This window comes from Mobula birostris, chromosome 3 (genome assembly GCF_030028105.1).
Source record: "Mobula birostris isolate sMobBir1 chromosome 3, sMobBir1.hap1, whole genome shotgun sequence".
Lineage (NCBI taxonomy): Eukaryota > Metazoa > Chordata > Chondrichthyes > Myliobatiformes > Myliobatidae > Mobula > Mobula birostris.
This window is the reverse complement of record NC_092372.1, coordinates 95,582,956-95,598,749: the sequence shown is the minus strand read 5'-3', so window position 1 is coordinate 95,598,749 and position 15,794 is coordinate 95,582,956. Positions and strand designations below refer to the sequence as shown.

General features: G+C 41.8%; 2 protein-coding genes across 7 annotated transcripts in view; one reads left to right on the top strand and one right to left on the bottom strand.

Moving 5' to 3' along the window:
• Window positions 1-3,199, top strand: part of LOC140195182 (serine/threonine-protein phosphatase with EF-hands 2-like) — a 58,727-nt gene extending 55,528 nt beyond the window's left edge. For 2 of the 3 annotated variants that reach the window (XM_072253082.1, XM_072253080.1), the window contains exon 17: window positions 60-3,199. In XM_072253082.1, the coding sequence (XP_072109183.1) occupies window positions 60-247 (188 nt within the window). In that variant the 3' untranslated portion in view covers window positions 248-3,199. The remainder of the gene's footprint in view (window positions 1-59) is intronic. The other variant, XM_072253083.1, reaches the window with a different exon arrangement.
• The window catches only part of nup54 (nucleoporin 54), an 80,638-nt gene continuing 66,823 nt past the window's right edge, over window positions 1,980-15,794 (bottom strand). For 2 of the 4 annotated variants that reach the window (XM_072253084.1, XM_072253086.1), the window contains 8 exons: window positions 14,394-14,581; window positions 13,322-13,518; window positions 12,001-12,055; window positions 11,604-11,697; window positions 10,650-10,757; window positions 5,040-5,159; window positions 4,445-4,555; window positions 1,981-4,082 (listed from right to left, as the gene is read on the bottom strand). In XM_072253084.1, coding sequence (XP_072109185.1) covers window positions 3,954-4,082; window positions 4,445-4,555; window positions 5,040-5,159; window positions 10,650-10,757; window positions 11,604-11,697; window positions 12,001-12,055; window positions 13,322-13,518; window positions 14,394-14,581 — 1,002 coding nt within the window. In that variant the 3' untranslated portion in view covers window positions 1,981-3,953. Of the gene's footprint in view, window positions 4,083-4,444; window positions 4,556-5,039; window positions 5,160-10,649; window positions 10,758-11,603; window positions 11,698-12,000; window positions 12,056-13,321; window positions 13,519-14,393; window positions 14,582-15,794 lie in introns of all 4 variants that reach the window. The other 2 variants (XM_072253088.1, XM_072253085.1) reach the window with 2 other exon arrangements.

The window sequence follows — 15,794 nt, the reverse complement described above, 5'->3', positions numbered from 1 at the left end:
TGTGCCTATGCTTGGATTAGGGCCAAAGTATAAACTGTACTTTCTTGTGTTTGTGACAGGCCAGATCTCATATGAGGAATTTAAAAAAACATGGAAACTCCTTAGTTCTCACCCTAAGATTGAGTTAAGCGATGAAGCAATTAGTAATCTGGCTCGCAGCATGGACTTCAATAAGGATGGAAGCATCGACATTAATGAGTTCCTTGAAGCTTTCCGTCTGGTCGATAAATCCAATTGCAAGGACTGAATTAAAAATAGAAATGCTGAAAATAATCTATCTCAGTTCATGGGCTAATGATCACCAGCTTCCACAGCTCCCTGGACTATATTCATTTTGAGACCTTTATATCTGTACTGTTGCCACTTATCATACCAGAGCTGACAATTTCTTTATCATCAGGCAACTATACTTCTCTGTTGCGTGGACTACCCTTATCCTAGTCCTTTCCATTTTCTGCACATATCATTACAATCACCCTCAAACCTTAAAATCACAATGGGTTACTTGTTGGGGAATTAAGTTCAAGACCAATGAGGAAATGTTGCAGTTCTATAAAACTCTGGTTAGATAACACTTGAAGTATTGTGTTCAGTTCTGGTAACCTCATTAGAGGAAGGATGTGGATGCTTTAAAGAAGTGCAGAGAAGATTTACCAGGATGCTGCCTGGATTATAAAGTGTTTCTTATGAGGATAGTTTGAGTGAGTTAGAGCTTTTCACTTTGGAACAAGGAGGATGGGAAGTGACTTGATGGAGGTGCATAATACAAGAGGCATAGATGGAGCAGACTGCCAAGACATTTTTCCCTAAAGGGCAGCAACAGCTAATATGAGGGCATAATTTTAAGGTGTTAAGAATAAAGTATAGGGGGAATGTCAGAGGTAAGTAATCTTTTTTTAAACACAGAGAGTGGCAAGTGTGTGGAATGCACTGTTGTGGGTGGCAGTAGAAACAGATACATTAGAGACATTTAAGAGTCTCTTAGATGGGCACATGGATGAAAGATAAATGGAGCTCTATGTGGGAGGCAAGGGTTAAATTTATCTTAGAGCAGGTTGGAAGTTGGCACAACAATAGGGCCTGTACTGTGCTGTACTGTTCCATGTGCCCAAGAAAATTTAGAAAGTGTAAGCAAAGGAATACAGTTCACCCCTTCCCGCCTTCACTCTTGCCAAAAAACCAACATTTAGATTCAATATCTAGGCCTTTGTGCCTCCCTTTACAATTGGATCCTTGATTTCATCAGATTTCATTCAGTGAGGATTGGTAACAACACCTCTTTGCTATCCATCAACACAGTTGCACCTCAAGGCTGCATGCTACACCACACACACACACATGCACTCACACACACACACGTGTGGCTATGCACAGCTTCAATGCCATATACAAATTCACTGATGACACCAGTGTGTTGGATGATGTTGAGTCAGCGTACAGGAGTGAGACAGGACTTCTGGTTGAGTGGTGCCGCACAATCTCTCACTCAAAGTCAGTGAAACTAAAGAGCCAGTCGTTGAGTTCAGGAAGGGGAGAAAGATGAACATGCGCCAGTTGACATTGTTGGATTGCCAGGGAAACTCAGCAGCTTGAAGTTCCTGGGCACTATTGAATAACCTGTTCTAGACTCAGCACGTACAGTAAATGCAATCGCAAGGAAGGCACTCAAGTATTTCTGATTTCTTAGGTTAAAGAGGTTCAGTATGTCACTAAGAACTTTAACAAACTCCTACAGATGTACTGTGGAAAGTATCCTGACTGGTTGCATCATGGTCTAGTACTGCATCAAAATTCCTCAATATGCCATTTGCTCATAGCTACCACTGGGCAGGAGGCACAGAGTATGAAGTCCACACCACCAGTTTCAGGAACAGCTATTTCCCTTAACTGTTCATTTCTTGAATTAATGTCCACAACCCTAATCACTACTTTAGTATAGCAACACAAGGATCACTTTGCACTACAATGGATGCTGTTTGTTTTTGTTTTAATTATGGTGTTTCATGTATACTTTACATTACTAGTAAGTTTCTCATTGCATCAATACATCAATTCAATGGTCACTTTATTAGGTACACCTGGTCGTTAATGCAAATATCAGCCAATCATGTGGCAGCATCTCAACACATAAAAGCATGCAGACGTGGTCAAGTGGTTCAAACCAAACATCAGAATGGGGAAGAAATGTGATCCAAGTTACTTTGACTATGGGATGCTTGTTTGTGCCAGATGGGGTGATTTGAATATCACAGAATCAGCTCATCTCCAGGTATTTTCATGCACAACTGTCTCTAGAGTTTACAGAGAATGGCATGAAAAAAAAACAATTCAGTAAGTGGCAGTTCTGTGAGTAAAAATGCCTTGTGAATGAGAAAGGTCAGAGGAGAGCAGCCAAACTGGTTCAAGCCGACAGGAAGCAGACAGCAACTTAAATAACCACCCCGGTTTGCAGAAGAGCACCTTTGAATGCACAACACATCAAAACTTGAAGTGGATGGGCTGCAGCAGCAGAAGACCACAAATATATACTCAGTTGCCACTTTATTTGGTACAGGAGGTACTTAATAAACTGGCCACTGAATGTACACTTGTGCATTTAACAATAAACCTGACTGACCACGTTACCAAGATAAATTGGAGTAAATCACCTGACAAGTGTCAGTCAGAATTTCCTAGCTTGGACTAATCCAGTCAGTACAAAGAATTGAAGGAGCTGGCACGAGGGAAAATTCACATTTAAAATAATAAAACTGCACCTGGATTATGAAATTAAAATTACAATCTGAAGCAGAAGGTTATTAAAGCAACTTGTTTATTTATAATCAACTTCCTCTTTGCATAATTATTTCAAACATTTAACAGATTAAATGCAATTCTTGATTTGAGATCCTTGACTGATTTATGGTTCACAATTATCACTCCATTTCAAAGTACGTTTCAGTGACCATTACTGGGTGCAAATCACACAGCAGGATGATTTGTAAAGCTGACTGACATAAATTAAATTATGTGTTGAACTGAAAAAGGGCCTAGATGCACTAAGATGAGAAATATCATAACTAGTATGTTTGGAAAATAGTCAATTCTTCCAAAAGCAAACCCAATGCTCAGGGCTCCTTCTGATAATACGTTTGTATAAATAACCTTGTATAATTAAAAACAATAAACTGGGATTATACCGTATATCCAGCATGTGATTCTCTGGCATGTTTAAACATAATTGTTAACATTCCAGTTTTCAAAGCTTTTATTACATCCAATAAAGAATATTTCAAATTTTTCTCATTCATAGCAAACCAAGGTCAAGTTTTCAAAAGCTGTTCAAACTTATTCAGAGCAGCTAAAGGTACACATATCTCAGCAAAACATCTGATGCGTTTAAAAAATATATAAACAATTCCCAATTTGTTCCTGACTTAGTCAGTACTGACAGCTATTCCTGTTAAATGCAAGTCTGGTACTAAGAGCAATATTTTTAAAAACTGCCTCAAAGTGTTGCATTCAACGGGAAATTCATTGTGATCTTACACTCAAAATTGTAACAAATGAATTAAGAAATTGCTATTTGCGGAATTAGTAGATAATGTCCAATCCATTTAAAATAACTGGGGTAAAGCCAGCCAAAGACTGCAGAGTTTCAAATCTTCATCTCTCATTACCGCAAACAGTCATTTATAGGGTATAGTTTTAAACATGCTTTACATAGTCAGTTATTAATTTCTATTGCAAGGATTTGTATCCAGTTGCTCACTAGGATAACAACACACCTTGCAGTAAACAACAGAATTCCCGAAGCTGGAACATGGCTGCAACATTAGATGAAGAACAAGAGGTTCCCCCCCCCACCCCGGCTCTTTCATCAGATTTCTGGTTTATAAAAATGGAGATGGAGGTAGGATTATTCAAATAAACTTGGACAGGGAGAAAGATATCTTGAACCACAGGGTATTACATCAACTGAGAAGATCACGTCGAATATGAACACTCTCACTAAGACCATGCTCAATTAGCTTCACATCTTCCAAATCTTCTTTCAGAACACTGATTAAATGACTCAATCCTTCCTGCTGTAATTTCAGGTGCTAGGAAGAAAAATGGGCTACATTAGTAATGATTATTCACAGCTGATTTGTTACTTGTGAGCATATTTTCTTTTGATGACCAGCTGGTCCAGAACAATATTTGACAGAAGTTAAATAACAATGGAAACTAAAAATTTTAAATGTGAAAATTCTTCAGGTTGGCATTGTGCTGCTGGTTTGTAAACTTTTTAATGCAAAGCTGCTTAAAGTTGTCATTTTACCTTCTAATGCAGCAAAAGAAAGACATGAAAGACTGAACACTACAACATCAATGACTATTCTGTGCAATAATTATTCATATTCAAATTTCAATAAAACTTTTAGACCATGAACTTCTCTGGAGTAAATGAGGAAAAATATACCTGCTTGATTTCTCCCAGGAGATCGACATCCACACTATATCTCTCCTCTGATCTGACAGCTCCAACATGATTCTGCATCCTTATCTGAGACATTAATTCATTTAGACGGCCCTGCACATAAATGCTATTATTGAAACATATTGCATTCACTGTTTACATTTCTTCACAATCACCCTTTTAAAAATTCACAGTAAAATGTTCTGACTTTCTTACAATGAATTCAGAATCAGAATCAGGTTTAATATCACTGGCAATGTTGTGAAATTTGTTAACATCTGGGAATCAAGTCCTTTGTAGTTTACAAACAGAACCTGCTGGAAGGTCTGGTGGCAGCTTTGGGGAGAGAAAGAGTCTATATTTCAGGGTAATGACCCTTCATCAGAATGGAAAAAAATGAGGGGAGAAAAACAAGCTCTGAATTGCAACTTCAACTACACTTGTCTTCTCCCTTTTCCAATTCAAATGAAGAAACCTTGACCTGAAACATCGACTGTTCACCACATGTTGATGCTGTTTAACCTGTGGAATACTTCCAGCATTTTCTGTTATTGCTTCAGATTTCCAAGATCTGTAATACTTCCTCCAATTTCCGTACCTTAAACTGGGTAGGTGCATTTAGTTCACACTGTATAGTATCTAACTGTACACGAAGCTGCTCTTCCTCTGCCTGAATAGCATAACCAGCTTTCCTCTGGATTTCCTGCTTAATTAAAACCTAGAAAATTTAAAAAAAAACAACAGGCTTGAGAAATTATCTTGTAAAAGATTACAAACATTACCTCCCTTCCAACTTAACTTTGAAATTACTCACAGGATTACTGTATACAAATTGAGCACAGAAGAATGCAGTTAGTCTATAGCAGGGGTCCTCAACCTTTTTTGCACTGCGGACCGGTTTAATATTGACAATATTCTTGCGGACCGTCCGATCCGGTGGGGGGGCGGGTAGGGTTGCCAACGGACAAGAGGAGCAGTCAAATACTGTACGTTGTGTTTACCCTGAAAAAGACTACAATGACCATGAAGCCTTGCGCGGGCACCAGTGCACATGTGCGTCATGACCTGCCGATTTTTTCTTCTGCAAATCCTTTTTGGATTCTGTTCGGGGGTGTGGGGGGGGGGGGGGTGTTAATCCCAACCGGAATTTAGGTGATAAGTGGCTAATACACTCAATTTTGTTTCAAAAAGGGTTTATCTAACGAATTTAATAATAAACACACAGCGCATATTTTCCTCACATGAATATAGTGATAAGTCAATTATCAGGGGAGCTTGAAGTAGGTGTTGAACGAACTTCCAGTAGAAGTGGTAAAGGAAGGTTCGATATTATCATTTAAAGAAAAATTGTATAGGTATATGGACAGGAAAGGAATGGAGGGTTATGGGCTGAGTGCAGGTCAGCGGGACTAGGTGACAGTAGCGTTCGGCACGGACTAGAAGGGCAGAGATGGCCTGTTTCCATGCTGTAATTGTTATATGGTTATATAAGTTACTTATAAGTCAATAGCATCATAACATTTTAAGTAACGTTTGGATATTAAACACACAGCACATATTTCCCCCGTATGAACATATAACATCAATGCAACACACCAATATCGCTGTATCAGTGGGAGCCCTGGGCTTGTTTTCCTGCAACAAGACGGTCCCATCGAAGGGTGATGGGAGACGGCGATACTCAAAGGGGGTTCCTTATGTCCAGTCTATTCCGCAAATTAGTTTTCGTTGCATTCATTGCAGAGATATGTTGGAAATGGAAGCAACGTTTTCAGTGCTTTCGTGGCTATCTCAGGATATTCAGCTTTGACTTTGATCCAGAATGCCAGCACAGGTGTTATGTCAAATATGCTTTTCAGCCCATCGTCATTTGCAAGCTCGAGGAGTTGATCTCCTTCCCACGCTGACACGGATGATGCACGGGTCATGACCTCGCATGCATAATAGCTCAACAGTGGGTGTGACAGGGAATGAGGAAGGTGCAGCTGACTCATATCGCCAAATTATATTGTTTCCTCACGGCCCGGTAGCACATGCTTTGCGGTCCGGTGGTTGGGGACCGCTGGTCTATAGTGTCTGCATTGGGTCTTGGCTAGCCGTGTCTCCCCTCTCTCATCATGGGAAATGTGAGATCGCTGGGGAATAAAATGGACGAACTGACGGCACTTGTCAGGAGTCAGAGAGCATTTCAGGAGAGCAGTGTCATGTGTTTTACTGAGACGTAGCTGCACGAGGACATACCCAATCAAAGTGTTTCCATAGAAGGCTTCCGGACCGTTCGAGCTGACCAGAATTGCACTGAGAGTGGTAAGCGTAAAGGAGGGGGGCTTGCGGTTCTGGTAAACAACAGATGGTGCAATCCTGGGCATATTACGATCAAGGAACGTGTTTGTAGCCTGGATATTGAACTTTTTGCTGTTGGACTCCAGCCATATTATTTGCCAAGGGAAATCTCGCATGCAATTGTGGTTGTTGTGTACATCCCTCCCTCTGCCAACCCAACGTCGGTGTGTAACATCATTTACACCGTCATAGCCAGATTACAAACCCAGCACCCAAGTGCCCTCATTACCATCTCAGGTGACTTCAACCATGTTACCATGGCTAGAACACTGCCCAAATTCATGCAGTATGTGAGCTATACAACCAGAGGGGAGAGGACTCTGGATTTGATGTACGCTAACGTTAAGGATGTGTACAGCTCCTCTCCCCTCCCCCCACTGGGAAGGTCAAATCACAACCTGGTGCATCTAAAACCCTGCTACGTGCCTCCGGTGAAGATAAACCTGCAACCTTGAGGACAGAAAATGGTCGGAGGAGGCTTATGAGGCGCTCCTGGGTTGTTTTGAGGTGACAGACTGGTAGGCACTCTGTGAGCCACATGGACAGGATATCGATGGGCTCACAGAGTGCATCACTGATTACATCAACTTCTGTGTGGACTGCAATGTTCCGACAAGAACTGTCCTTTGTTATTCAAATAACAAGCCATGGGTAACAAAAGACATTAAGGACATCCTGAACGCTAAAAAGAGGGCGTTTAGAGATGGAAATAGGGAGGAGCTGAGGGCAATACAGAGGGACCTGAGAGCCAGGATCAGGGAGGTTAAAGACAGGTACAGGAGGAAGCTTGAGTGGAAACTCCAGCAGAACAACATGAGAGAGGTCTGGAGGGGGATGAGGACCATCACTGGGGTTCCGGGAAACTAGCAACAGAGGAGCTGAAGGCAGTGTGGACAGGGCCAACGAACTTAACCTGTTCTTTAACAGATTTGACATTGTGGCCCCTGCCCATCCCCCACATGAGCCATCTGTTGTCGGCCCCCAACCAACACATATTCCACTCTCCCCTCCTACCCCTCCTCACAGTCCCTCACCCTGCTCTCATGACTATACCCCTTCCCCACATGAAATCACCACGGTGGGCTTCACAGCTGAACAGGTGAGAAGACAGCTGAAACATCTCAACCCAAACAAGGCTGCAGGACCGGATGGCGTCAGTACCAGGGTGCTCAAAGCCTGTGCCCGTCAGCTATGTGAGTACTTCGCCAAGTATCCAACCTGAGCCTGAGGCTCCGGAGGGTTCCTGTACTGTGAAAGACGTCCCGCCTCGTCCCTGTGCCGAAGATGCAGCGCCACAGCGGCCTCAATGACTACAGACCGGTGGCATTGACCTCCCACATCATGAAGACCCTGGAGATACTTGTTCTGGAGCTGCTCCGGCCTATGGTCAGGACACACTTAGATCCACTCCAGTTCGCCTACCAGCCCCGACTAGGAGTTGAGGATGCCATCATCTACCTGCTGAACCGTGTCTACGCCCACCTGGACAAGCCAGCGAGCACTGTGAGGGTCATGTTTTTTGACTTCTCCAGTGCGTTCAACACCATCCACCCTGCTCTGCTGGGGGAGAAGCTGACAGCGATGCAGGTGGATGCTTTCCTGGTGTCATGGGTTCTTGATTACCTGACTGGCAGACCACAGTACGAGTGCTTGCAACACTGTGTCCGGCAGAGTGATCAGCAGCACTGGGGCTCCACAGGGGACTGTCTTGTCTCCCTTTCTCTTCACCATTTACATCTCGGACTTCAACTACTGGACAGAGTCTTGTCATCTTCAGAAGTTTTCGGATGACTCTGCCATAGTTGGATGCATCAGCAAGGGAGATGAGGCTGAATACAGGGCTACGGTAGGAAACTTTGTCACATGGTGTGAGCAAAATTATCTGCAGCTTAATGTGAAAAAGACTAAGGAGCTGGTGGTAGACCTGAGGAGAGCTAAGGTACCGGTGACCCGTTTCCATCCAGGGGGTCAGTGTGGACATGGTGGAGGATTACAAATACCTGGGGATACGAATTGACAATAAACTGGACTGGTCAAAGAACACTGAGGCTGTCTACAAGAAGGGTCAGAGCCGTCTCTATTTCCTGAGGAGACTGAGGTCCTTTTAACATCTGTCGGACGATGCTGAGGATGTTCTACAAGTCTGTGGTGGCCAGTGCGATCATGTTTGCTGTTGTGTGCTGGGGCAGCAGGCTGAGGGTAGCAGACACCAACAGAATCAACAAACTCATTCATAAGGCCAGTGATGTTGTGGGGATGGAACTGGACTCTCTCATGGTGGTGTCTGAAAAGAGGATGCTGTCCAAGTTGCATGCCATCTTGGACAATGTCCCCCATCCACTATATAATGTACTGGGTGGGCACAGGAGTACATTCAGCCAGAGACTCATTCCACCGAGATGCAACACAGAGCGTCATAGGAAGTCATTCCTGCCTGTGGCCATCAAACTTTACAACTCCTCCCTTGAGGGTCAGACACCCTGAGCCAATAGGCTGATTCTGGACTTATTTCATAATTTACTGGCATAATTTACATATTACTATTTAACTATTTATGGTTTTATTACTATTTATTATCTATGGTGCAACTGTAATGAAAACCAATTTCACCCCGGGATCAATAAAGTATGACTATGACTAGCCTGATGGCAGTTTATTTCTCTCTTCCTCCTGCCCCACCGTCTCCTCAAAACTTTGCACCTCTCCCATTATTTCAGCAAAGAGCAAGCATTAGGACAGTACATCTCAGGAACAGGCCCCTCGATGCACAATTTTTATGCCAATCCCATCTGCCTGCCTAACTGTACCTTAGACATTGCTATTCCGTCTGTTTCCATCACCTCCCTGGAAGTACATTCCAGGCATCTACAGTTCTAACTTGTCTCGCAAATCTTCTCTTATCTTATTCTCTTGCATTTGTTATTTCCACACTTCAAAAACACTCTGTCTATCTTATCTATGCCTCATTAATTTTACCTACTTTTATTAGCCTCCAAAGCTCTAGAGGAGACAGTTCAAGTTTGCCCAACCTAAATCAAGTTAGTCCAACTGTTCTGAGGCATCGTCATTTTTCAATCAACATTATTAGAAAATCTCCCAGATGAACTAGGAGGCAGAATAAATTAATTGGTACTTCAAGCCTGATCAGTCATTCAACAAGATCACAGATAAACAGACTGCAACTTCAACTCTGTTACAGCCATTTCTTACCAAGAGTCCAATACGCTTTGGAAGACAAGTACCTTCGGGGAAAGAAAATCTCATCTGAGTCTTAATAGATTTTAAAATGTGATCCTTGGTTCTAGTTTCTCCTGCAAAGAGAAACATTCTCTCTCTATCTAGTGTCTAGGCCTTTCAGATTTTTAACTTCCAATTTAGATCTTAACTACCTTCACAATGTGCAACTGATTCAGAACTCTAATGCACACATGAATTATTTGACCACTGCTAACATATAGTCAGGTTTCACCTTGTATATCAATGAGTTATCCAGTGCACAAGACTCTTGCCGATGGGTGCTGGTCTAAAGAGATTAACTTACTTTCACAACAAAATGAGGCCCCTCAACCCCTCAAACTGAAAGACAGCATGGAGAGCGAAGAATGATTCTCAGTATTTCAGAAATAGTTATGGCGAAACATTTGATGACTGAAAATAGAAAAGGTGTAGGTAGGCGAGATCCTTGGAAGATTGATGAGAACCAAAACACTTCAGGTGTACTGGAAGACTTTTATTCTGCAGTGCCTTCAAAAAACTCCACAGAGATAATTAAAATCAGAACAGGCCTCTCAAAATAATCCATGAAGTAGCCTTTTTAAAAATGTTTTAACATTGTCAGACACAAATAACAATTCCATTACATTACCTGTAAAACTTTATGAGCTTGGTCCATTAGCTTTCTCTTGTACTGAGCAATTTTCGCTACAGTTGTGGCCTGGTTTTTCTGCAGTTCATTTACATCCTCAGATATAATCTGTATAGGAGGAAGGAGGTGATACGGTCAGACATGGAATGTCAAAAGCTTATCCAGTGACTTCTATTCCTTCGATTTTTCTGATGTGTAAAAGACCAATTGCCATAGTCCCAAAGCTCAAACTTTTAGTTGTTCAGATACAACAACTGTAATCAACATAAGACCATAAGACATAGGAGCAGAATTAGGCCATTCAGCCCATCGAGTCCACTCCACCATTTCACCATGGCTGATCCCTTGATGCCCTGACCAATCAGGAATCTGTGGCAGAGCATTCCAGATTCACCACTCCTTGAATACAGGCCCAAAGCTGCTGGACAGGCCGCTAAATACTAATCTGTCTGATGCTCCAGCAATCCAATCATTTAAAAAATTATACTAGGCTCCACATTATCAAAACTAGCTTTCTTTTTAAGCATTGAAACCTTCTGCCACATCTTTCATAAACCACTGGATCATAGGCAATAATAAATGACTATAGGAAACATGGAAACAGGAAAGAAAAAGCATGCCTATTATTTTCTGATATTCTCCCCCAAGGAAAACTCTGCTAATTGCAATAACATTGAAATTATGCACAGAAAGCAGATGGGGTTGGATGAACACAGAGGCTCTTGAACTATGAGGCAGCTCAATTAATAACAAATAAACTGGTCAGTTCAAGCAGATTTAAACAGGATTATCAAATTTGCAATGCAACTATTGCCACCTCTAAATAGAAACACAAACTAAATTATTTTGAAATACTCTGAATTACCCACATTCCTGTTTTCAGGCTTACTAAAGGCTCAATGAGTCAACAGAGGCATATAAATCTTTTCAAAAATACAATCCCAACTCACTCACATCCAGTCTGCTTTGATGTTGTTTAGTCATTTGTTCCTGGAATTTAAGCCTCCTCAGCAATTCTTTAAAACCAACCATGGGCACTGGGATCAGCCTTGGGAGAAGGTCACAAACAAAATAATAAGAAATCTAGTTCAACATATTTAACTTTTTGCAAAATAAGTACACTAAAGGAACTTTTTTTTAAGTTAAACTAATTCTGAATAGAAAGCTATTAAGTCCACAAAATGGAAAAACAAATAATTTGGTTTAAAGCTATTACATCTACTGATAAAATACAGAGAGAATTCTGTAAAATTACAACTGTTTTTATACAACAAAAAATTTTGTATGCACACGGAATAAAACAAAATATTGGTTATACAGGAGGTTGTGGACAGGAGACACCAAAACCTACTTTTCAGGATCGGGATTGTCAACCTTAGCCTGTTCCCAAATTATTGGATCAACACCTAAAAGAGAAAAAGACACTGGCAATAGTCATATTCACTCCCAGAGTTTCCTTAAGAGTGACAAAACTTTCCCATATAATTGAGCAACACTTTATCACTGCAGCAAAACTTGCTTTTCAGTCACTTAAGCTCTCTGTTTTGAGTAAGAGTCAATCTTCCACTAGCTCCCATTAGCAGCATGGAGAGAAATGTTGCTGAAACCAAGGCAAAAGGAGTGAATATATTAAAATAATATTTCATGTTAACATAAATATTAACTTTCAAAATAAACAGGATAAACATAAACTAAGGAATTAGTAAAGATCATAGATTATACATAAAACAATATTTTTACTAGAAATTATTCTCGGAGCCCGAATTTTACATTTTCCATTGAATATTTCTTTGGAGGGTAGTAATGTTCCCCAAAAGTCAACATGTAGGCAACAAGGTGGCAACATATTTTGGAAAAGTCATCATCCATTTCCTTCCCAACAGAGCAGGGTGCAAGTTATCTTACCATGACAGGGTTGAGACTGAGGATTGAGGTGGGTCTTAAGTGCTAATATACTGATATTCTCTGGATCTGCTGAAAGCATTGTGCCACCTGAAGCCATCCCAATTCTCATATGCAAGGGCCTGTGGAGCAGCAGGATTATACTACTATCACAGAGTTAGACGTAACAAAGACTTTGCCCAGAATATAGCTGAAAAAAATAACTCTCAGCTGGCAAGGTCACATAGCTGACAAACGCATCAAGAAGTTTGTGAACGTCTCCGATGCTCAGAACCGTTCAGAAACAATTAAAAAGATTAAGATATTTAGGACAGTAAAAATATTTGAAGTAAACAAGTAATTCATAAATATGTAAACAACCAAAAAGCCTTGTCCTGCACAGTAATTCCTCTCAACTGAAATGAACAGACCTACTGTTCCTACACCAGGTTTAATCTGGCACAGACTGAGCTTGCAGAATTCCCTGCCTTAAGCCCTGGGAAATTGCTGCAGGCTTTGCATTCTGCCACTGGCCTCCGAGTCCACGATCCACACGCAGTCAGAAAACCCCCAAAGAAATGCAGCACCTAAATTCCGACTGGCAAGACCCCTGCAGGAGAAAGTCCTTATGATCATACTGCTATCACACATACAAGAGCCAAGAGTCCAGCAAACATCCACAGACATTTTCAAACAAGCTCCAGCCCTTTCCTTTCAACATGTTCCAAATCATCTATTCATTTCCATGGATGGGTAATTGTTCGACAGATCAACAAATTTGCACCACATACCAGTGGGAGGGTTCTGCAGCAGTTGTTTTATCTGGGTTGGAGAAAGCTCAGTCCTGGGCAGGGCAACAACCACTCCTAACTGCATCAGCTGATTCTTCATATTAGTCTGTTCCAGTGAATTGAAAAGGTTGGTTGCTGAGACTCTTCTGGAGTTTCCATTTGGAAAGCGTTCAACAACGTAGATCACCATTTCTGTCCTGAATACCGGAGAATAAAATATGTTTTAACATGCATGGACAGCCAAACACATTCAGCAATCTGCCAGTGGCCAAATGAAAGACTGAAGTGGAAAATGTCAGTTTTGGGGGGGCCCTTCTTTTGAGCGAGCTGGTGATTGAAAGGAATATCTTAAGCAATACTGCCTCTGACAGAAAATAGGACAACTGATCTGAAAGATCAACTCTATCAACTCGCTCTATCTCTCTCCCTCCAAAGATGATGCACAATCGACATTTTCTGTTTTATTTGAGACTTGCTGCACTTGCAGAGTTTTGCTTTTGTTAACTAAACACTGGAGCAAACAGTGTTACTCTAATTCTATTGGTGCTACATCTGTCTAGGTAGAATACAATGCTGAACATAAAGAGTATTTCTCTACCTTTAGCAAAAAAAAGAGTGCTGGAGGAACTCAGCAGGTTGAGGAGCACTTGCAGGGGGAGGAATTGTTGATATTTTAGGTCAAGATCCTGTGGGAAGTCTGAAAGCAGAGAGCGAAGATGACTGGTATAAAGAAGATTTCCATTCATCTTTCAGACCTAATACAGAGTCTCAACCTGAAAAGTCCTCAAATCCTACCCCCTCACCACAGGATGCTGCTCAACTCAAGATTCCTCCAGCACTTCGTATTTAGTTCCAGACTACAGCGTCTTCATTATTTATCTTTTACCTGTGTTGTAATTAACGATAAACTTTAAATGCTGAACAAATACTGAGCAGATTCCAGGTGCTTTTCACATGATGTTGAAAAGCTCAATGCTAAAAGAAAGTGGATAATGTTCTTGTTACCAAGTTCCATTCACCTTAAACTAAGGTTACAGAAAATAACACTGACAAATACGTGAAGTGCACTTACTGGTCATCTGGCAGAGCTCGGATTCCTTCAACATTGACCATGATTTGTTGTAAACCTCCAAGAATCTTGTGTAAAGTTTCCACAACCAATTGTTGCTGGTTTCGAATGTCTGCTTCTTTCTTGTTAAAAGCCAAAGCTACCAGACCATCCTCATCCTTGTTACTAGGTATGCAGCTGAAACCAACAGTCTACAGGGAGATGAAAAATACCGCCGTATGAATGTAAACATGTTTACTGATATGTTTTCATAAACTAAATCTTGGGAGTACAGAAGTTTATAACAACATGGACTGTAGTTCATACCAAATCTCTTTCACAGTACCAACTGTATAAGCACAATTAATATCAATCCCTGTTCACAAGATGGTTTTCATTAGTCGTTCATTTCGACTTGTCACAATGAATCTAACCAAATCTGCAAGCTCATTAATTTCAGATATGAACGACAGTCTTTACCGAATAGAATAGTATGATTTGGTGATCTCCTGATGCCAGCTTTAAGCACGGTGCTACTTCCAGACTGGAATAAAAGCAGGAAAGCCACTAAAGCTTGGCTTTGAAGCCATCCAGAAAATCAATGGTGCAAAGTTTAACAAAATAAAATCATCTCAGATTCATAAAAACATTGTTTGCTAGATGCAACACACATCAAAGTTGCTGGTGAACACAGCAGGCCAGGCAGTATCTCTAGGAAGAGGTGCAGTCGACGTTTCAGGCCGAGACCCTTCGTCAGGACTAACTGAAGGAAGAGTGAGTAAGAGATTTGAAAGTTGGAGGGAGAGGGGGAGATCCAAAATGATAGGAGAAGACAGGAGGGGGAGGGATAGAGCCAAGAGCTGGACAGGTGATAGGCAAAAGGGGATACGAGAGGATCATGGGACAGGAGGTCCGGGAAGAAAGACAAGGGGGGGGGGGGGCCAGAGGATGGGCAAGAGGTATATTCAGAGGGACAGAGGGAGAAAAAGGAGAGTGAGAGAAAGAATGTGTGCATAAAAATAAGTAACAGATGGGGTACGAGGGGGAGGTGGGGCCTAGCGGAAGTTAGAGAAGTCGATGTTCATGCCATCAGGTTGGAGGCTACCCAGACGGAATATAAGGCCTTTTTCTCCCTCTGTCCCTCTGAATATACCTCTTGCCCATCCTCTGGGTCCCCCCCCCCTTGTCTTTCTTCCCGGACCTCCTGTCCCATGATCCTCTCGTATCCCCTTTTGCCAATCACCTGTCCAGCTCTTGGCTCCATCCCTCCCCCTCCTGTCTTCTCCTATCATTTTGGATCTCCCCCTCCCCCTCCAACTTTCAAATCCCTTACTCACTCTTCCTTCAGTTAGTCCTGACGAAGGGTCTCGGCCTGAAACGTCGACTGCACCTCTTCCTACAGATGCTGCCTGGCCTGCTGCGTTC